Source organism: Lissotriton vulgaris, chromosome 1_1, assembly GCF_964263255.1.
Source record: "Lissotriton vulgaris chromosome 1_1, aLisVul1.2, whole genome shotgun sequence".
Taxonomy (NCBI): domain Eukaryota; kingdom Metazoa; phylum Chordata; class Amphibia; order Caudata; family Salamandridae; genus Lissotriton; species Lissotriton vulgaris.
The window spans coordinates 777,219,360-777,243,275 of record NC_141685.1 but is presented as its reverse complement, the minus strand read 5'-3'; the positions used below and the strand labels follow the sequence as shown (position 1 = coordinate 777,243,275).

Genomic DNA, 23,916 nt, shown 5'->3' with positions numbered 1-23,916 from the left:
ATTACCTATATTGTAGATTTTACTTTCGTGCAGTGTATTATTTTTTGAAATAGCAGCATTCTCTCCTTTAACCCCTTCGGTGTGCATGACGGCCCCCGGCCTTCATGCGTCACGGTGGGCGTGAGCGGAGGACGGCCGGAGGCCGTCCAAATCCCGCCCACTATTTAAATCGCCAGCACAGGGCAAAAATGTTCCCAGCGCCGAAGGGGTTAAATAGTATACATTTAAATTTCAATCATGAACCTTGATTAAAATTCACTTGTTTCTATGAGCCTGATTTAGATTTCGGTGGACGGGTTACTCTGTCACAACGGTGACGGATATGCCGTCTTCCGAAATATAAATCCCATACTATCCTCTGGGATTTATATTTCGGCGTATAGAATATCCGTCACCGTTGTGATGGAGTAACCTATCCGCTGAAATCTAAATCAGGCCCAATATCTTGGGATCGTCTAAGAAGGACTGCATGCAGCTTTTTCCATATCAATTTTAATTTGTTAAAAAATAAAAGAACAGGCATCATAGTACCATCAAGTCAAAGGTCCAAATATGTATCTATGTTTTTCGGAAATAAATAATCATTTTTAATGTCATTTCAATGAGGTGCGCATTGCTTGATATAATAAAGAGGAACAGTAAACCATATCAACATTGGATCACAGACCTAGTATTATTCATAGCAGTGTAAGTGATCATAAACAAAGAAAAGAAATCTGTTAACTTTATTTGACATGATATACGTACAACTTTTTTTCTGTTACCATTCATTTCCAATGAGCAGGCAATCTCTTAGTCTGGAGAAAATATCGATGTGAATTGTTGAGTTTATCATTCAGCTGCTGTGTCTATTGTAGGAATTCTTATGTTAAATTTTTGGCATTTTGCTGTTGGTTCAGCAGGTACCAACCTTTGAGCCATTTAAATCCAGCATTAAAACTGGTTTTGTAAAAGACACCATTTTCTCTTTGAATATGAAATCGTATATGCAAATATTTATAGGCTGGGAGATCATGGATTTGTTATTGCTCCTAAACTGCAACCTATGCATCCTATGTATTTGTTGACTGAGCGTCCGCTTTGTAAGTTTTGGTAATTACTCCTTTAGCAGTGGCAATATATAGACCTTTGATTCCTTCATTCCTGGTCCCACAACGTGCAATACCTCCCTGAATGTACTACCCTAACCCCCATGAGTCTTAGATTGCTGGGCACATGTTATGTTATGTTATCCGGATTTATAGAGCGCATGGCTGCCCCAGCAACAAGGCATCAATGGAGTTTGATTCATCACTTCTTTTTGCACGTAAAGCTGCCTTATCAACTTGTAATAGTATGGCATGATCACTAAGGTTGTCTATTCCTTCATCCAAAGCACCTGTATTCAACTTCTTCCACATGGGCTGCCACTTTGTAAGATCTACTAACTAATTCTATTTAATATACTTTCATTATACTTTCATTGGCATCAGATCAGCATCAGATGATTTCTCTTAGTTTCTTGGAACTGTTCTACTTCTGGAATGTTTTGGCATCCAAGATGAAGGAAATGTACAAATTTCCTAAACTACATACCACAAACCCTTCATTAATGCCAGTGAGTATTTTATGACTGAGTCACAGTTTGGCCAGCATAATTAGGCTGTTTTATTGCCTGGGCCCTTTCCAACTGAATATAAATGTGCTGTCTTCACTACAAATAAATCTATCACCAGTTGTGTGAAGTGGAATGTCTGTGTGGAATTTCCTCTCACCACAATTATCAGTGGATTGGTGTTCCCGCACCCAGATTTGCCAAATGTGGATTCACTAGACTCAATTTTAAATGCCATAAAATTGTGCAGACAAACTTGCTTTGGGAAAGGTCTGCATTGGGGTCCAGGCCCATTCTCTGACCACTTCATGACCCTCCGCCAAGGTAAAAGGAACCAAGTATTGGCCCCAGCCGCCTGGACATGCTAAATCGTTCGTTTCACCTTCCCCACCTTCCACTTGCCTGTGTGGTATTTAGCTATTCCCCATGCAGGGGCAGGCTTTTGGCTTGGAATAGAAGGAATTCTGTGTGTAGATTCCATCTGGTAATAGAAATTACAGCTATGCGGTATCTCCACACAGACTTCTTCGTGGGGGGAACATCCTTTATGACGCAACTTTTGCCACGCAGTACCTTTACAACGCAGGTTTTTCAACGCAAGTCATTACAACAAATTGTGCTGGGGGGCGCTCTAGGATAGGTAATAGTTTAATTTACTATCCAACACCTTCCCTACTATCCACGGGGACTGGAGTTGGGATAGTAAATGAAACTATTCACTATCCAGCGCCCCCAAACGCAAGTCGTTGTAACGACTTGCGTTGAAAAACCTGCGTTGTAAAGGCATGCGTGGAAAAGCATGCGTTGTAACAACGTACATCCCTTCGTGGCAGTGAATATGAGCCATCATCATCCACTGCATAATTTGAAGATGTAAACAAAAGAAAAATGATAAAAAATGGTCAACTCTGCATATCGGTTCCAAGGCCAGGCCTGACAATTTTCAAAAGATAAATGGTCACTTTTCAGTTAAAAGAGCTCTCTTCATGCATATAATGGGTGAATCCGTTATCTGCAGTATGAAACTAACGACTTAAATAATTCAAAGTAAAAAAGCAAGGTGCAGAGCTTGATATCTTAGCATGAGGATACCTCAATGAGGTCACCGTTTGCTTTCGAAGTACTTTTTCATTGATTTGTCATCCCATGTTGTCAAAACTCATATATAAAGTTCGGGAAACGGCCTCTACAACGAAGCCGTTTCCACGAAATCCTTTACCATGCATGCTTTACAACGCATGCGTGGTTACAACGAGAGGCTTTACCACGCATACCTTTACTACAAAATACGTAGTAAAGGCATGTGTGGTAAATGAAAAAAAGGGGGGGTTTGGGGGGTCTCCCCCATAAAAAAAAATAAAGCGTTGGGATAAAAAGGGGGGCTGGGGGGGGTTTCCCCCCCCCCAAAAAAAAACTTACCTGAAAAGCCGAAGTGAAGACGAAGCTGAAGCAATCGACGTCGTTAGGGAGGAAACGGAAAGTAACTTCCGCTTCCTCTCAACGACGTACGACCGACGTAAACAAAGAAGAAGGAGAGAAGGCGAGCTAAAAGGTAAGGGGCATTTTAGTAAAATAAATATATATATATATTAAGGGTTAAGGGCAGGGGTAAATATAAGGAGTGGAGGCAGGGGGCATTTAAGGGGAGAGTTAAAACCTTTATGAAGAGTATGCCCTCACCATGCATACATTTACAACGAAAAACGTTGTGAATGTATGCGTGGTGAGGGTATATTCGAGGTAAAGGTTAAGCGTGGAAAACGAATTCCGTTGTAACGCATGCGTGGTAAAGGCATGCGTTGCAACGGAATTTGTTGTAACGTCATACATTCATAAAGTTCACCACCTTAAAGTGCTGACGAGTCTAATGAGCAAAGGAGAGTTCTGAAAACTGAAACTCTGCATTATGAACAATACCACAAAAGATGGACACCAGTTTTTCAAATCAAAGAGGGATTTTGGTCTCATTTTAACAAGCTTGGTCGGACCAAATGTGTTTGCTTTATCCAAACGCCCGCCTTCTTTACCTGTGGAATATTCTACATTCCATTGACAAAGTACAGCTGCTAAGGCAAATTGCTCCTTTTACGTGGTGCGGAGTTGTCTTGTTCTCACTATTAAGGCCACAGCTTTATTTATTCATATATTTATTTGTTTTATTTTATTTATTAATGTAAGAGTTTTATATCGACCTGCGCAACACAGTTCGGTAACTTCAGACGGCTGAAGGCAAGGAAATGAAGTTAAACTTGCTTATAGGAAGGGGAAGTTAGCAACTTGTGGGGTAGAATGAGCCGCCGTGATCAATATTCTTCAGATTGGCACGTATTACATGTTGATTTTTGAGTCCTTACTTTGCACGCGTGATGCCCTGGGAGCAGATCAATGATTTTGTCATTAAACTAAAAAAGTCAGCCACTGTGAGGTCTCACTCCCCGTAGTTGAGACATAGAGTAGGTTTGGAGCTCTGAGGGGTCTACCTAAGAGCGCGGGTAGTGCACCTCAAGCACACATCCACTGGGATTCTTGTGTTTTCCAGATTGGGAGCACTGTGCTAAATATGCTGATATCATTGTTACTGTTAACAAACTATTCCTCATGTTTGCTACCCAAGGTACATGGAAAGAGCAGTTGTAATAAAATGTTGAACAGGAAGAGAATATTAATGCTGTTTTCTCAATACAGGCCCCAAAGGAGTGATCAAGGACTGGAGAAAGTTTAAGTTGGAAAGTGAAGACCTTCATTCCATTCCTCCCAGCAAGAAAGAGATCCTCAGGCAAATGTCATCTCCATACAAAGCGCAGAGGAAGGAGGAGAAAGACACAAGGGAGAAGCTAAGCCGGAAGGTGAGGACATGTGACCGGAAAGCAAGCACTCTGCTGCATGCACAACAGAAACGCAGGGTGCAGGGGATTAAGCCAACACGAGAGAAACTTACATGCAGATAATGAGCGCTCAATTATTTAAACATTTCTAATACTCATAAACACATAACAATATAATCACACTGCTAAGCATTGCCATATGTCAGCAAGTATCGGAAAGAAACAGATATTAATGCATATTGTATTTTAGTCCTTCAATTGTTTTAGTTTTTGTTGACCTGACCAGGTCTACACATATCAGCAAATACAAACGATAATTAAGGCTCCCAGTTTTATGATACTTCTTTTTTATTTGGCATTTGTATTTATCCTCATTTGTCATTTAATCTGAATGTATCCACATATTGTGTTCTGTGAAAAATAAAGTTGAGACAAGTTTACCATATTTATTTACATTACAAATTACGGGCACAGTGCTTTTTGCAGTAAATTAGGAACAATACGTTTTATTACAGTTTTGATAAAGAAAATCTGAATCTGCAGCTCAGGCTATTTGTTTAATGAAATGTAAAAACAACTATTTCTGATTGTCTTGCTTGAGCTCTAACGAGGGTCTGAATGAAGCAAACGTTTTTCACAATGATGACATAATACCTTCCATCCTGCAAAAAGAAGTTCTCAGGATATGTGTCGCATGGCAGATAACTCCCACTTCTTTTGAGGATATCACTTTTCTGTACTGTTAATCCAATACCGTTTACGTCATCACATATTCAAAGAGGTAGATTTACAAGCTCCTTGCGACACTTTTGCATCATTTTTAACGTGGGAAAAATAACGCAAAAGTGGTGCAAGGGGCTTGTAAATCTGCCCCACAGTTCTTGTATATCTTTGGGCGTAAAAGCTACAGAAAACTAGAAAATTCTAATTTCATTGAAGTAATCTGCAGTAGTGTAACTTTTCCCATGCAGTAAATATGCGCAGGCATTCACTTGGTGTCTTATTGACGGTAAAGAAAACTTATCAAAAGACCAATTCTTTCATCAGATTGTTTTCAGTCTATATTGATGTGTAAGAAGGAGTTAAAATGGGAAACTAGGAGACTTCATTCATAATAGTATTTAAGCATAATCATTAAACTACACATATATAACCTTTTATACTCACACTTTGCATTAAACATTCCTTTTCAAATTAATCTGTGAAGATAACTGTCCATGTCTGCAGTTGGCAAAATAAAATGTATGTATGTTAACATTGATATTTATATAGGAGAAACCTAGCTAGAAAGCAAACTAACTAGTGGGCCTGAATCTAAGTAAATAATTTATAATCATCTTCAAGACAGGACATTGTACAAGGACACCTATTTTGCAGGTAGTTGGTGCTCTTTGAAGAAACAAGCCTTAAAGTTCTTTCTGAACTGATGGCGGACAAAAGCTGGTGTTGATCAGGATGTTGTGCCAGATTCTTGGAGTATAGATAGAGGTGCCATGCCTGCTAGTGTTTTCTTTCCTGCAGTTCTTAAATTTGGTGATTTTCTGGGTCTTGGTTTGGTGCTGTCAAACTGAGGTCTTGGTTTGGTGCTGTCAAACTGAGGTGGTCAATTTCAAAGGTAGGGTGTGTTCAAGTTCAAGTTCAAGTTCAAGTTCAGGAATTTGTATAGCGCACTACTCACCCAGAGGGTCTCAAGGCGCTTGAGGGAGGGTGGGTGGGAGCCAGGTTTTTAGCTGCTTTCTGAAGGAGAGGTGGTTCTGTGTAAGGCTGAGGTGAGTGGGGAGAGAATTCCAGGTTTTGTCCGCTAAGTAGGAGAAGGATCTTCCTCCCATGGTGGATCTATGGATGCGCGGAATTTCGGCGAGGGCTTGATTGGATAATCGTAGTTGGCAGGTGGGTGTGTAGAAGGACAGTCGTGTGTTGAGACATTCGGGTCCTAGGTCGTAGAGGACCTTGTGTGCGTGGGTGAGGAGACGGAACGTTATTCTCTTGTTGACGGGGAGCCAGTGGAGGTCTGGAAATAGTGACTGGAAATGTGAGCTTGATGGGGGATGTCCAGTATGAGTCTGGCTGAGGCGTTTTGGATGCGTTGGAGTTTTTTCTGTAGTTTGGCTGTGGTTCCGGCGTGCAGGAGTCTCATGTTTTAGGGCCTTGTAGGTGGCACAGTTGGTCTTGAAGAATATCCAGGTTTGGAAAGGGGGAGCTAATATAGCTTCTTCAGTGTTGGTGTGATGTGGCCGAACTTCTTCAGCATTTGATGAGGTGAGCTGCAATATATAGCATGCTTATAGTGGTATCAGGAAGGCAGTTAAACAGAGTATGCCCTACATCAAGATGAGAGATCACTAAGACCTTCACTGTCACCCAGGAGTCATTTTTGATTAGGTAGATTAGGTCTTTGTCATGAGGGAGAGTGGATACACTGCTGTCTTGGCTTTCTTGTCAACATGTTCTTTGAGGAAGAGGTCTTCGTCAAAGATAAATCCATGCAAATTTGCATCAGCTGTCAGTTGGGGTATGACAGTATCTAGATTCATGTCAGGGTGCCAAGCTTGAATCTGTGATTGTTTGATCTTGTTGATAAGCAAGAAGGAGTCTGTCTCTGTTGGGTTAATCTTTTGTTAGGGGCCTGGCATCCAGCTCAGGACTGGATTGTGGTAGGTTCCGAAATTATGACTGTGGTCAGTCAATGAGATTGTGAAATAGAGATTATTAATGAATTGGTGGATCTCAATGCTGCTGTCACCAATTACACAGTCAGTGAGTTCCATATAAAGATTGAAGTTGATGGAGGTGTATGAACCATTGGGGGACTCCACAGGGAGTTTCTTGGAGCTCAGTATTCCCATCTTGCTGAGTTGATGGGGTTTGAGGTGGATCATTGTTGGGTTATACTAGAGAAGTCCATGCATGTTTCCTGGGGTTGTATCAATGCTTGTTGTTCAGTTACGTCAAAAGCTGCAGAGATCGAGGCAGCAGTCACTTTGCCATTGATGAGTGGTTTGTTGTTGGTTACTTGAAGAGTAACAGTCTCAGTGCTGCAGTGTAGCCTGGAGCTGGGTTGTTAGTTTTGTAGGAGCTGGTTCTTGGTAATCTGGTTCTGTGGTTGATTGGAGCCTGCTTTCTCGATGAATTCTCCAATGAGATGTGTGTGGGTGATGGCCCTGTATTTGAAGAGACTACAAGGATAGATGTCTTCAGCAGGCTTAAGATCTGTCCTTTTTTTAGGTCGCCTGGTAAAGTTCCTTGACAGAGGGAGGAGTTGAGGAAGGGAGTGATATATAGAACAGTGTAGAAATAGGTAGAGCAATGCATCTACGATGAAAAGTGCATCTAGGCTTTATATTTTGATGATGTCAGTAATACCAGGTGCTTGGACAATTGCTGAGTGTGCACTAATGAGCATAAATTGAGGGGTTGGTTTGTGTGCCTTTGGGGTGAATGTGCTGCTTTAATGAAAGTTGAAGATTCCTTGGAGATTGAGACAGGAGGGCTCTGTTGTTTGCTAATTGGCTGGGTGGGAAAGAGCATGTTGAGGGGCAGATGCTTGTAGGGCTAGTTTGCTTGCTTGAATAAAGGCTGATTGGTTCTTTTTAAATTGGAAGTTAAGTTGCGGAAACTCAAGTGTGAAGGCAGGAAGGAACATGTCAAGGATTGGGTCTGGGATGCTTGTGGAGCACGTCTGCTGCTTAAATAAAGGCAGAGTGGTCAAGATGAAGAGAATCAAGTGTGTGCTGGGCAGGAGGGAACATGTGAAGCATTGGACGGGGGGCTTGTGGCACAAGTCAGCATTGTTCTGCCACCTTTTCAACAGCATTACTGAGCAGTTAACAATTTTGAAAATCTACTCCTAAAATTGTTATGATAGCAACAGCGTCACCATAGGCGAGCCAATAGTTCAATTACCATAATTACAGTTATAGTATTGCATTTAAATTGCATTTATATAGCGCTTAGTACTCCTGACGAGATGTTGAAGTACTCATTCCTAGGGACAATTTGCAAAGGATTTTGCAGGCATAATTGTAATTGCATTAGAAAAGCTATTTCCAATTTCACATAGTAACTCTTATTTTCAGGATTACAAGTACAAAGTGCATTGATGATCTGGCAGTATGATGGTTGTTACCCACTCGTAGATAAAGGATTGTAACGATACCTAGTTACAAAGGGGTGCTACAAAATGAACTGAACACCCTCAGAAACACACACCTGTGGGTATTCACAAGCATTTTGGAGGCAGTTTTCCATCTTGAATACACATTAAGGACTTGAATCCGAAGGAACACTATATAGTGCTGGCTGAAACATCAAAGGGCCTCATATATGAATCTTGTTTGGATGTCGCAAACAGCCCGATTCTCAGAATCTGGCAGTTTGCTGCCACAAAAACGCATGTTTGAATGTACAAAACCCAAATTGTGATTCAGTAACTTATTACCAAATCGCAATTTGGTTTTGTGGTTGGGTATTTGAAAGGGCTGTTTTTAGGGGGTCTCTTCCAAATACTGATTCGCCGTGGTGTGCATTAATGTTTTACAACTGATTTTTGGTTGCAAGACATACATTTTTTACTGCCACCTCAAAGGAGTTGGTATCCATTTGCAAATGTGAAGGAGTCCCCAGGGGACCCCTTCCCCTTTGAGAATGTTAAAAAAAATGACTGGGAGAATAAACAGTGGTCCCGCGGACCTTTACCTACTCCTAAAAAATGAGACAAAAAAGTTTCATTGTTCTTTTTAACTGCCTCCCGTTTTACTTTAAGGAAAATGGGCTGCTTTTTAAAGAAAGAATAATTGCTTTATTAAAAAGCAGTCCCAGCCATGGTGGTCTGCTGATCCCAGCAGACCACCATCCCTGGGATTCCTAATGGGTCACAAACTGCAACCCATCTTATGAATATTCCAGAGGCAGGTTGATTTGCACCCCACTAGGAATCACAAATTGAAACTCAACAAGTTTCATACCTTAGGAATAGAGATTTCCTAAATGCAATTATAAGAAAATCGCAATTTGGAAATCACTAACCCCAAATTTTGTAGATCTGACCCAAAGTTAATTCCTGCAGATTGACTGGTTATTGTGATTTTAAGAATAGAAGTAAAACACTGGAATATAAATAAGTTTTTCCGTTTGCAAAAGCCTTGAGAAAGTTTCATGGCTAATCCGCTTGAGTGGAACAGGTGTAGGCTGAACTCAGTTTCTTCAACTGATACCTGCGTTGAGTTATGGCCACCTTGTTTTACCGGGCCAACTACATATAAAGGCTTACTGAAAGGTATTTAATCTTCCCTACTCAACCAGGCGCACTCTGATTCGGCTGGAGTTCAATATTCCAGCGATGGACATTGAATGTAAAAGAGACTTCATTAAACTGCACCACAGGGTGACCAAGGCAGACCCTGACACAATTAGAGAATCACTAAAAGTAGTTTTCCAGGACAACAACAGTGCTTGGACCAGGTACCTCTTAAAGGATAATGAGACCCTGTCTTGGCCACCGGAGTCTATAACCGACATACCGCTTACAATGGTCAGCCTGAAAAGCCTGCTAAAGAAACAGGGCAAATGTATGTCAAGGCTACTGGACCTCGAACGAATGAGTTATATTCCTGGCGCTGATGGCTTCGTCCAGTCACACAAAATTACATTAAGTCAACCTTACTTGAAAGCAAGGCTGGGGAGGACTGCCATCCAGAACATATTGAAAACTAGGCTCCTCACATTGCCAATTCAGGACTACAGGACCTATTGGAAACACAGTGTGCCTGGAAACAAGGGATGTCGCCTGTGTCATTACTATACAGAATCAGCAGGGCACATCATTTGCTGCTGCCCAGTGTTGCAGGGTCAAAGGGGACTATATTTAAGGTCTCTGTTCTTGCAAAACCACATGAAGCCCTAAAGTTCATCTTTACCATCACTGAGCCGACAGCCCTCACACGAATTGGCAAGTTCCACGCAGAAGCAGCAAGGACCCTAAGTAGTACCCAAGCAAAGGAGATGAAAGGCCATAACTTACAAGCCAAAGGTCCCTAAGGGCCATGGGAACTTCAAGTAAAGGTGCATCTTATACAAACTTGTTACGACGAGCTTAGCTACATATGATGCACAACTCATAGGGAGTGCGCTGGCATAAAACAGCATGGATAAAGGTCTTACCACTCTAGGAGCCCGCACATGGTACTGTTTCCATCTAGTAACGCTATACAATCCCTTGGTGGGGCCGTCTGCACAATCATGCGCCAAATAGATTGGCACGCCACTGAGTACGGATTTGGTGATTCCTACCACTCTAGGGGCTCGCACAAAGTTCTGTCCTAATATAGCAAGCTTACATAAACTCTTGGTGGGGTTTTATGTAAAACCAAGCGCCAAACAGTCCGAATCTCTGGGTGGGGCTGTCTGTACAACCATGCGTCAAACAGGCCGATACTCTACTCAGCATGAAATTGGCACCGGGTAGAGCACCGCTCCTACAGGTTGAAACAATCATTGACATCTGCTCTGTATATTTTAATCTCATGCATGCTTGCCCGTTATAATATTGCATGCTCGTGCCCCTCATAGATTGGTGTTTGCGCAAGCATTGTTTCACCTCACACCGGTCATGTAAACCACCATGACGGTGTACCTGGGGAGGTTGTTAACTTTGCCTTGCGATTAAAGTAAAGGCATTTAAAACAAATAAATTATATAACACAATTTTAAGGTATAGCTATGATATCCTTTACTTTTATATTTATTGTGTTTTTTATGCTATCAATTTTTGTATAAGATTTTAAGTAATCATACAATAAAGATTCATGTATTCATTCACCAGTAGAGAACCATGTTTTTTTTTATTGCATATGAGATTCACTTTAATATAGTGTGAAAAAATTCTCAGATATAAAACTAATCCTGCTAAGGACAATAGAAGCTTTTGTTTCAGTGTGCAAGGAGAAGAGAGCGCCCCTATATTTTGCATGGGGTGCAGGAACATTATACATATTTTCCCTGTGGGAAAAACATAGACCTTAAATTTACAAATGTGCATTTCCGCATGATTTACACATGCATTTTTCCCAATTTCACAAGAGTACATTTTGGGAAGGGAGAGTCTCCTGGATATTTACAACTGTTGTAAAAGTCCAGGGGTAAATTTAGGATTCTGTATGAATTTCCATAATGACAAAAATCTACTCCATAGAAACAAACTTCTGGGCGTAGCTCTCTGGCATTTTAATTTGGACTCTTGACAATCTGGTCCTATGGATTTAATTGGACATATATATTCACTAAATTGACCTTTAATTTAAGCTTCAAAGCTTTCAGATCTTTAAACGGCATGGGGACGTGACAAGCAACACCCTGGAGCAGATGTGATCTGAAAGCACTTCTCGCCCCCAATCCCATAATCCGAGAAAGAGCTTGTTAAATGTAAGTAAGATGATTGAAGGCAATAAGCCTTAGATAACTCGGACAGTGAAGTCACTTTCTTAGAAAGAGAAAATACTGAAAACCTCTGTGGCCCTTCACAAGGAAGGAAGGCAAATCGGAATTGACAGTGTCACAGGACAAGACAAGGAAGCTTTTACACCAATTAATATGTGAAACAAGCATTTGCAATGCAATAGGCCTCGCTTTTACAAGAGTTTAAGGTATTGGCAATGTAAATGACAATGCATTTTATTTATGTGTATGTTTTTAAAACTGATAAATAAAAATCTTTGTCATTAACAATACCAATAGGTTAAACTCTAGTAAATGCGAGACTGATTGCATTGCTTCCTGAAAAGAAGAGAGGGAGCGAAAGGGGAGAGGGAGGACTCAGCTGCATTGAGCTGTGTCGATTAACAGAAAGGTGCGGTTCATTGAAGTCTATTTTTTCAATATTGTTCGATTTTGGTAAGCAGCGTGTGGCTCGCTTCTTCCTAATTTTTAACATTTTTAAAAAATTAGACTTTGGCGAGCCGCTCCTTCCTTTTTTGCATCGTTGATCGCCAAAGTCTTTTTTTTTTTTGTATTGTAAGATTTTGGTAAGCAGTGCAGCATGCCACCTGTGGCGCGCTGCTTACTAAAAGCTTACAATATTGAAAATATAGACTTCGGCGAGCCACGGCAAAGAAATGAAATGAAATGTGCGGCTTGCCGAAGTCTACATTTTTAATATTGTAAGGTTTTGGTAAGCAGGGCAGCACACCACCTATGGCGCACTGCTTAATAAAAGCTTACAATATTGAAAAAATAGGTTTGGGCGAGCCGCAACTTTCTTTTCTTCATGGTGGCTCACTGAAGTCTATTTTTTTCAATATTGCAAGATTCTGGTAAGCAGCGCAGTATGGCCCCTGTGTTGCACTGTAGGAGAAAACCATTAAACAAAATAGTGCTGACAAACTGTAAAGAAAACATATTTGTAACTACACTAGTAAAGGGGCCAGTCCTCATGGGAGGTTAAAAATGTAGATGTACACACAGAAGGGGTAGTAGAGTACACACATATAATGACCACAACGAAACGTAGACATGTGGAAATTCAATCATTGGAATAGATTGCCCTCACTCACATACCGAAGTATGTGACCTTCTACCATCATTGGGCCTGCTTGCAATACGCCCTGGTGTAGCCACACTCAGGGCGGAGCATTAGGGAAGGGGAAAAAAATAATAATACATTTCACTCAACAAAACAAACCATATATCACTGACGACATGTAACATATAATTAGGTGTGATTTGTGCCAATCACCAAGTGTCAGAAATAAATAGTGCAACTAAAGTGCAGTTAATGGGAAGTGTTAAATCTGATTAAGGGTGCCAACTAAAATAAGTATTTTATTGGACGTTACCTGGTACCCCTATCAGCATTAAAAACTCAAATGGGGATGGAAAATGTCTTGTTCGAGACATAAGGATCTCACAAGACCTCCCTCCTGATACTGCTTATGTCGACATGTTTCAACCGTACGTGCCAATGCTGGTCACCTCGGTCTTCTTCAGGACAGTCGCCTTTTATTTCTCTCTGAGCCCTACCGCAATTCGGTATATTGGGCCCCTTGGAACTGAGCCGGTCTCTATAGATCCGTGCCCCCTCTTGTTACACGTAGAGACTTGTCCCAAAATACGGGAAAACACTCACGAGTTCATTAAATTCATGAACCCGAATTGGTGCCCTGCGGGAGGTTCCCCCTTCGAACACAACTGTTCCTTGGTCCCTTGCCCGCTTTCCGTGACACCGCGTAGTCATTATATGTTACATGTCGTCAGTGATATATGGTTTGTTTTGTTGAGTGAAATTTATTATTATTTTTTTCCCCTTCCCGAATGCTCCGCCCTGTGTGTGGCTACACCAGGGAGTATTGCAAGCAGGCCCAATGATGGTAGAATCTCACATACTTCGGTATGTGAGTGAGGGCAATCTTTTCCAATGATTGAATTTCCCCATGTCTACGTTTCGTTGTGGTCATTATTTGTGTGTACTCTACTACCCCTTCTGTGTGTACATCTGAATTTCTGTGGGGGTTTGGGGTGGTAGAGTTAGGAGCCCTCACCCCTCCTTTGTGTTTAATAGGTTAAAAATGTAGACAAGGCGGTACTAAGGAGGGACTAGCAAGCCTATTAACAAATCAGAAGCCAACATTTACAAAGAACAATGACACAAGCCAATGAAAAATATGGGCGGAGAGTGGGCAGAGCTTCAAGTTCATACCTGAATTCCACGCAGAGCAGTGCATGCACTGCCCAGGCTCGACCTAATAACTTATTGATGAGATGTGCTCCAGGGTAAGTGAGAAGAAAGGTGGTGGAAGCCAGCTCTGTACATACTATACCAAAAAGAGGTATAGTGTGTACAGAGTACAGTGAGTCCCCAAAGGTATGGCAAAGGTTAAAGTAGATAATGCCATACTCTCAATTTAGTGGTAGCTGGGCTGAGTAGTTGGGCTTATCAGAGGATAGTGTGAATGCATTTCACGTATATATTCATACAAACCAGGAACACACACTCAATGACTAACTCCAGACCATTGGTTTGTAAAAATATTACTTTATTTACTATTATTTTAGGAACCAAGTTGAACTTAGTTACAGGCAGGTAATACTTTCAAACAGGCAGTAGGAAAACTTTATTGTCTTGGAAGTACTTGGTATTGTCAATTCAGAACAGTAACATTCAGTACTGGTACAAATTAGACAGTTGCAGGTAATCAATAGAGTGCAAAACAATCCTAAGGAAGGAAAACAGTGTTATGCATCAGCGGGTAAGTACATGATTTACGTTGCCAGTCTTCGATGGTTACACCGACCCTGAGCAAGGATCAGTTTGAGCTGGGCACTGCACCACCAGGGGTACAGGGGCCGCCGGGTGCACAGTTCAGTATCTATGCTGCGGCGGTCGATACTGGCAATGATGTTTGCTCTTGCGCTGAGCGGAGAACAATGGGGATGAATAGGAGTCAGTGGACCTCCAATGTTGGACCCATCGCAGTCGTTGTCAGCGAGTCACTGTCGGTCCAAGGGATGCACCACCAGCCCATCGGATGTGGGGATGGAAATGCGCTGGGGTTGGAGTAATTCCGCAGATGTTAGGCCGTCTCGGAGAGGCCGCGGTCATGCAGGCAGACAAGGAAGAGGTTTACAGGGCCACTTGGAGGAGGGTATAGGCTCTCTGGAACGGAGCTGGGATCAGCTTGGGGTGTTGGGTTGAGAGGATCCCTCTAGGTCGTGGAGGCAATCCAGTTGCAGTGTTTTCTAGTAGGGCAGAGTTGCGTTGACGCAAGTGTCTGTCCTCTACAGCTGTGGTCTTATGGTCCCTTTTGCAGTAGTGAGTCGCGTCGACACAGTGTCGGTGCTCAAATTTGTACTGCCGGGTGCCGGAGACAGTGCCTCTAGCCCAAAGGGAGGGTTCTTGGATATTGGTTGAAAGCTGGAAGGTCTCTGCAGTTTCTTGGAGGCCTGGCAGGGTTTCTGGAAGGACAGCAGGTCCAGTTGTTGAACTGGTTACAGGCAACAGGGTTCTTGCTGGGTTCTTTCTGCAGTGGTTCAGTTCCTGGTCCATCTGCGCTCTTCTTCCGTCTTCTTTTTTTTTGGTCAGTTGAATCTGAGGAACAAGGTTCAGGGGAGCACATAAATAAAAAATGTATGGGCGTTGAGTTTGGGGGCAGTAGCCAATGGCTACTGTCCCCTAGGGTGACTACACCCTTTGGGTGCCCCCTCCCCTTGGGGAGAAGACCACATCCTTGCTCCTATTGGGCCTAATTCTCCAATTCAAGATGGAGAATTTCTAAGCGAGTCGAAGGGTGGACTAGGCTATGGTGGACACTCCTACTCTGCTTACTAATTTTCCCGCCTGTCCTGCAGCCAAAAGTGGGGACTGGACAGGAAGGCGGGCATCTCCACTAGTTGGAGCTGCCCAAATTAGCACATCACAAGGTGAGAGCCTTTGAGCAACTTTCATCTTCCTCCATTATTGGCTTGCAGTCCACACTCCACCAGTGTGTTAAAGAAGGCTAGGGTTATACAGATAAGGTTGTCAATTTCTTTAACTGAGGGTATTATCTAAATACAGATCCATTGAGCATATTTACTTTTCCCTCTACCTTGTCCAGGCCCCAAAACATATTGAATCATCTTAGCAGTTCCTGGCCTTTCGTGCTCTTTGCCTGGCCTCGACGGTTCAGGACAGTTACCGATTTCCTTTTCTCTAAACTCATTTTCAACCTCCAAAACATAATCTCACTTACTTTCCTGTACCAGGGATTCCGTCCTGGTTAGCTCTGGAGACTTCCCTTCCAATTAGCCCAGCCTCTGCTGCTCATCAGGGGCCTGGGCATCTGGTAGCATGGTTTCTGATGCATCACACAACCAGTCATGAGGACTGTCTTTATTTGCTGGTTGCTCTTTCCACCCAAATTCCACACCCACACCCTCCAAATGGTGCATCTAATGGCTTTCACTGCTCTGCCCCAAGCAAGCAGCCCCTTCCTATCAGTGGTTTATGACCCTGACAACTGCTTCTCTTATAAAAAGCCAACAATTTTGCAGCACTATTGTGAGCCTTTACTAAGTTCCTCAATCTAGTGGTGCCCCTTCCACCATGGGCATCTGTGGACTTGAACACACCCTAGCCCGGATTCCACATAGCAGCAACACCATAAGAAAGCCAGCTTCCCCTCTAGTAAAATGTGTTCTAGTTCCCAGTCCCTAGGATCTCCTTGCTTCCAAACCAATACATCTTGGTCTCCATTGCACTGCCTCAGCCCACCTCATGTGAGCACCATCACCTTCCACTAGTTCATTGTACTTGTTGTTGTTGTAAAACTTTATTTCGGCCAGTTCAGGCCATAAAAGTGCATAAAAAGACAATCTCCAAATATGTACACAAATGTATCCATTGATTTATTTATTTATCTATTCATTTATTTTTAATTTTTTGCCCAGTTAAAACTACTGAATACCTCATATCAGATTCGGTTTTCTAAAAGAGAGCAAAACAATCAATACAGTACACAGTACAAATTAACAAGGGTTTCCTCCTGTTGGTCCTCCCCTATAATTGCTTTAAAAGTCCTCTCCTGGTGTGCCACATGGCACTTAAAAACCGAGATACCGCAAATACAATTGGAGGATTAGTATCGTATTTTAAAACTCTAACCCAGCCTCTATCTTTTAAGAGTATTACAGGTGTTTGCCAGCTCAAGTATGAATGGTGAACAACAATAGTTCACTATGATTTACCTTAATAATCATTACCGCAAGTATTTTTAAATATGAACATAATGATAACATTATAATGGAAGATGGTTCATAGAATTTTGATATAAATTCTAATTTTGCTGCTTTCTATAATGTGTATGTCTTTTAGGTAATTAAGTGATGTCTAATTAACTAATTCATTGATGCCTAACATTGGTCCATGAGGGCCATGAGGGCCCGATCCAGAAAACAATTTCTGGATAACAAGAAATGTCGTCAATGATGCTCATTTGTATTCATTGCATGTACATTCATCCCATGCTGATAAGGTGAAAACCTAGAATCGGTCTAGTCCTCGTGATGCAGGGGTGGATATGCCTGTATTTTTTCTAAATAGTTTTGGGGATTATGGGTGAAAGAATGCAATTCCAACAGCCTACACTGTAACTCAAGCACCTAATAATGTTTTTGAATTGACTGCACAGTTACCACAAAGCTTTGTTCCGTGGCTAGGAGTCACAGTGTATGTTTATTATCATTGCAGATGAGCATGCAAGAGTATGAGTTGATCCACGACAAAGAGGATGAGAACTGCCTAAAAGTATACCGTAAGCAGTGCATGCAGGAAATGCACCAGAAGTTGAGCTTCGGGCCCAAGTATGGCTGCCTCTTCGAGCTCAAGAGTGGGGAGGAGTTCTTGGAAGCCATAGAGAAGGAGCACAAGAGCACAACGGTAATTGTACACATCTACGACGACAGCGTCAAGGGCTGTGAGGCCCTGAATAGTTGCCTCACCTGCCTCGCCTTGGAGCATTCCACCGTGAAGTTCTGCAAGATCACGGCGGTGGACACTGGGGCAGGTGACCGATTCTCCAAAGATGTGCTTCCTACTCTGCTCGTCTACAAAGCCGGGGAAATGATCAGCAACTTCATCAGCATCACCGAACAGTTCAACGAAGAGTTCTTTGCTGTGGACGTAGAGTCCTACCTCAATGAGTTTGGGCTGCTACCCGAGCGGGAGACCCGGGCCCTTGGAAATGGCAATGGGGAGGGAGGGGATATTGAGTAATTAATCACCTTGAAAGATTTCAAAAGAAAATCTTGCTTGTCATGCATTGGACAGAACAGTATACACCCAGGTGACTCCGAACAATCTAAACGTGGTGCTAAATTTATTGCAGATTTTCTGACCAATATACGTATATCATTTCATCATTTAAATCAGTTATTAAAACAAACTGATAATACAAAATTCACTCCCCCGTCGTGTGGCAGCAACACAGACATTTGACTCAGAAAACTGCAATAAATGTTGCAACTACTGTAGCTAGGAGTCTTTCAAGAAAGGCATTCCTGGCCTGATTGCCAATAGATTTAGAGAATGTATTCTCTGTATCTGTTAAAGCTGCTGTGGTGTCACTTTTCAAAGGAGGCAGCTTGTGACATCTGGACTGCTATTTGCAGAGGTCCACCAAAACTGCCAATAAATGCAGTTTGTTTTAAAATAGCCTCGTGGGGCGCATATGCAACCAAGTAAATTCTCGCATACAGGAAACCAAAGAATATCTTGGCTTAGTCAAAGACACACAGTAGTGGCCAAGCAATGAACACCTGTCTGTTTACTAAAGGGTAGATATCCGTGTTCTGAAATATTGATAGGGATCCTACAGAAAACAATGGTGGTGACATTGGTATTTATGTATTTATTTAGTGCTAAATATTTAATATTTGAAGTGGAGCTTTGAGTGTTAGTTGCATAATGAGTACATGAATAATGAGTTTAGAAAATCCTAGAGAGAATATGGTACTCATTGTTTGAAATCTCAGTTGGGAGGAACAGGCAGCACACTGAGCCGTTCTACCTTCAGCAAGGGACAGAGTTTCTAGAATCGTTTGGAAAGGAATCCGTCAAGAGCAGGCAATGGATCCTGGAGCTTCGAACACCCTTTGTCCCAGCCAGCCTGTGAGTGTCATTCAGGGCTTCCTATGAAGGAAGATGAATGACAGATTTAGGAATCCCAATGAAAACATTGAACTCAGCATCTATCTGCTTTCATGCGCTTTCGAGAAAATGAATGAATGCAGGCTGTCCTGGATAGAAGTACTTACTGCACTAGTCAATGAATAAACTTGCAAGTGGAGGCTGTAGAGGGGTAGCTGGAGTTGAAGGATAGGAACACTACAGGTTTCATAAGAGTGGGTACTTTCACTGAGAGTGCGACCATGGCAAGATAGCTTTGTGTGTAACCCATCTGCTACTGTGAATGGTGTGGCCGGAAACATACAGGCTAGACAACAGTAACAGCAGTATTTACATCACTTTAAAACAGCAACACTGTGGTACCAAACACTACATACAAAACAAATTATTATTACCAAGTTTGGAAGGACCATTTACCCAAATGTATTACCCACAATCAGTACTGCCAAACAAAATGGTAGCCACAAAGAGCAGCCAAAGTTAAACTACGTCAAAACCACATTTCTAGACCTCTGCTAGGTGAAAGAAACAGCTGTCAGATAGGAAAATGTTTGGCTATTAGGATTGGAGAGTCTGACTAAAGGCAACTAGGCTAAGCAATCACAGCATATAAATGGAATGAAATATATACATTTGAATGGGAAAGACTATTGGGCAATGTGATCAGAAGAACAGCTACCAAACATATGGTCTGTCCTCATCCTATTGCGCTCAATACCAAAAGCCGGATTTTCTTGTCCATATAATAGACCATATATCTTCAGGAATGGAAAGTCCCAACTCTTCTTCCCACTTGTATCTGTATGTGTGATACCGATTAGAGGCTGTACATCACAAAGCTGTTCTAAATAGGATAATTCTTATGTGTCCTCTTTTTTTTTTTTACTGTTGTGGTCACTCCCCAGTTTCTCAATTATATCTGCCTTAACTGGTCTCTTGGAGTGAAATGGAAGAGTTCCATATTCAAGTCATAGTTTATCAGTTCTTTATTGTCCAGGACTGAGTTTTCATCAACAGACTTTGGCCCAGAGCAAGATAGGGAAAAACAGAAAGTTGAGAGTGTAGGAGGAAGAGAAAGATAGGAAAACCGACAGGAATTAAATAAATCCTCAAGAGTAAGATACAGAGACATAAGTGTAGGGGTGAGAAAGAGAGCTGACAAATCACAAATAGGCAGTTTGGATATTATCACAACTCCATCATTCAGAAGCACCGTCTAAGGGCTCCTAAGATAAATTGGAATTGCCCAAGTAGAGCACATTAAGACTACTGGCACAGTTGTTTCAGAAAATAGCAGGTGTCTCAACTATAATGACAACAGAGTATGTGCCAGGCATTCGAAGTCTCAGCATGGTACAATGTAAGAAACCAGCTTTGGAGACATCTGTGACTTCAGGAATCATCTGTAAAAGGTTGCATGACGTCCATGTCCCTGATCAGTTAAAGGCTGGCTGGGTGCTGGCGTGAATCAACTGGTACTCGTGGAGGTCTCAGCAAAAACACCTGAAAAACACAGGCCAACCGGTAGAGAACACCTTGAACCTCTGACCCAGTTCAAGAAGTAAAAAGCATAGATATCTTTGCAGTGACACCAACTTGGGGAACTAATATAGATACAGTGCCACTCTGCCTGCATTAGGCAAGTGGCCCTTAGTTACATTTTGTAATCCTCTGTCTTACTCTCGTGTTCTCAGGGTGCATTAGATTAACCTCTGAAATAATTGATGGTCACCAATTTCCTCCAAGACCTTTCCTTTATTGCTCTGTCTTGTCCATGAACTGGTGAGAAAGGCACATACTTGTATAAATTATCAACAACTTGTATATACAATTCTGCCGTAGTTGTTCAGTTGTGTAATGTTACACAAGTGGCGAATATTGGTCACACAGTTTTGCCCCTTCAAGATGAACTCGTCATGTAAACATGTAAATAGGTATTTTACAATGCTGAATGTTTGCTTGCTTGCAGACATTGTGTACAGATGTCAGGTGCTTTGCTTGCCTTGCTGTACTTTGTTAGGGGGCAAATAGGGCACAATTATGGTTCTTGCACAGACGTTAATGGCACTGTCACTAATATGTACCAAAAGAGTGGCTAGCGTTGGGCGAAGGCCCATATTGTGGTATGTTAGAGATGTGTAGTTCAAGTCTAGCTGGCTGCAACCCATATCCAAGCTCACCTCTATCTTATCAACCACAGCTAACACCGCTGAAGAAGTATGAACGAGACATAATGGATTCCACTTTAAGTGTCACAATGAACGTTATGTGCTTTGCATTACCTTTTATCTTGATCTTGTAGCAATTGATTGCTGCCCTTTCCCAATATGATATATGTGTGTGATGGATGGTATTTGCCAGAGCAAGACGTGTCCTTCATCTATCCACCCTACTACATTTAGGAAACTAGCTACAATACAACGTTTCTCCCGTGTAAGTTCGAACTCAACAGACCTGGCAGAGTGGAGGATTTTAATTCCCATAAGCATAATATCCAGGAGCTGGAATAATGACAGGACTCATACTTTTTCAACACCCACCTACCACAGCACCAACTTATGAATGTAACGTCCTTTATGCCAATGTGCGGAAAGAATATAACACTGCATATCTATGCATCCTGACTGGCTATGTCTCTAGCATTGGATACAGATCTTGAAAGACGATGTATATTACCTGATTGCTGAGGTTATACCACTGCCTTCTCTCGCTGGTCAAGTATGCCTATAGAGCTCTTCCCCGTCCTTTTACTCCATCTATTCCACCATTGAATAGAGGACTGCCTGTATCTTTGGTGCATCATAGAACCGTTTCATACTTTGCCCCTCGTCACCACAAGCAGCAACCTGCATGTTTTGTCTAAGTTTGCGTGATCATTCGTAATTTTGCATATTTTGTATATGCCATCTATGATGTGGTACTTCAGCAATAATGTTATTGAAGACCTACAAATAAATTTACCCAGCTCAAAGTGAATCATTCCTTTAAACGCTTTCTGTTTCTCCCGAGCCATTTTCTTATTTCCTGAGTTTGCAATTTGTTCATACATTGCAAGCACTTTGTACATATACCACAAAATGTTTAAAAGCTCTATATTTCAAACTAGCCCATCAATGAACCAAATCAACGGATAATAATACATATAATAGTGAGCTATTCTAAGAGGTTCTAAAGCCTTCTAAGGCTATTTACTACTACAGAGTTCTTATTTCGCCACAGGATGCCTCTGAAGCACTGTCCAATGCATGTTGATTAAAGTTCGTGTCTGTAAACAAACTCCTTACATGAGACTATTCAGTGCTATATGCAAATGGGATGCATATTCTTTAAAAAAAAAAGAACTCTAGGGAATATTTTGTATCCTTTTCAATAGAAGACTCAATTTCTCATTCTAAACTTTTTCCCACAATGAACCTATATTTATTTTCATGACATTTCTAGGAAGAATGAGATCACAAACACACTGGCTGAATTAGAGTTCTGTGTATAGTTTAACAGTGTCCTCTTGCCCTCTCCTTGAATAGGGAAAACTCTACAGTGTGAAGTAAGATTCATAATGATGTTTATGTTTTTCTGCTATTTATGTTTTTTGAAGTTCCTTAAAGTCCATCAATAAAGTTAAGGCCCTCTAAATGGTGCATTTACTGGGATAATGTAACTTTGAAGAAATGCGATTATGAAGAATGTACTAGGAAGATAATAACTAATTGTAAATGTAATGAGTAATGGGATCATTAACACCTGGTAGGCTTTGTAAAGATTCATGGTCAATAAAGTCATAAATAAAGTATTTCAATGCATTTTGAATTCATAAATAAGCACTTTAACACACACCTTTCATTTAGCTATCCAACTGATTTCTCAAAGCTCAGCATTTCTGTGTCCAACTTGTTTTCAGGTTATCACTCAAAACTCAATCAGCTTGTTTTAAATGTATCATACAAAATTCTGCTGACATTTGTTTTGCTCATGCCTATACGCCATTGAGCTTTTTCAAGGTACAACATTAATATTGTAGTTACATAGTCGTCTTCTTCGTAAGTCTAATCCAGTGAGAAGATTTGCTATTGTGGTATTTGCTAAACTGTGCACAACCTTTATCATGGTTAAAGTCTCTAGAATGACTGATGCTTAGTGACTGATACAGTCATATGACAGTTTAGCAAATACCATATTATAAAAGGCTAGAAATCAGGATCAAAGTTGAAGATGGGATTAGATTGACAGAAGTGCATTTTTTTAATGAAAGCATTCATTATGGAGGTTTTGTGATTGCAGTGCATCTAATTATATTCAATCATGTTGTTTTCCCATATAGATCATAGTGGATTCTTTATAACAGCATGTCTTCTTAAACGTTTTCTTCATTTCAACATAGATCCTAGCCACCAAAACAATGCACACACCTAAGTGTCACATGCTAGCTTTGGCCGCGAAGAGTAATGTTATATTTTCTGTTTGTGAAGTACTAATGTAGGATGTTACTGTTGGTGACAATAAAGAAGAACAGGTATTCCGGATTTGCGTGTTGTATTGTTGAGTTTGTGTACAAACAATTTCAATAAATATTTAAACAAGGTAACTTTGGTGTGTAGTCTCACAATTTCATGAGCTTGCAGCATTTTTTGAATCGTGTCTATAGAATGAAATTCATGTTAGGCAATCCCTGCCATCAAATGTTGATGACATATACTGTAAAAGGAAACAGACACTCATGATAGTGCATAGGCATCTAACACATGTTTAAAGCAGAAATAGCCAGCAAGCATCAAATTGAGCAAAGACAAAATGACACATTACCCTCCCCCCCCCCCACCCCCCCCCCCCGTCAGTTGGAATATGTA

The 23,916-nt window shown here is 41.4% G+C and overlaps 1 protein-coding gene across 2 annotated transcripts in view; it reads left to right on the top strand.

Annotated features, from left to right (window-relative positions):
• PDC (phosducin) overlaps window positions 1-23,632 on the top strand; it is a 110,958-nt gene extending 87,326 nt beyond the window's left edge. For both annotated transcript variants that reach the window (XM_086956132.1, XM_086956124.1), the window contains exons 3-4: window positions 4,280-4,440; window positions 17,636-23,632. In XM_086956132.1, the coding sequence (XP_086812258.1) occupies window positions 4,280-4,440; window positions 17,636-18,160 (686 nt within the window). In that variant the 3' untranslated portion in view covers window positions 18,161-23,632. The remainder of the gene's footprint in view (window positions 1-4,279; window positions 4,441-17,635) is intronic.
• Window positions 23,633-23,916: the final 284 nt, after the last annotated feature.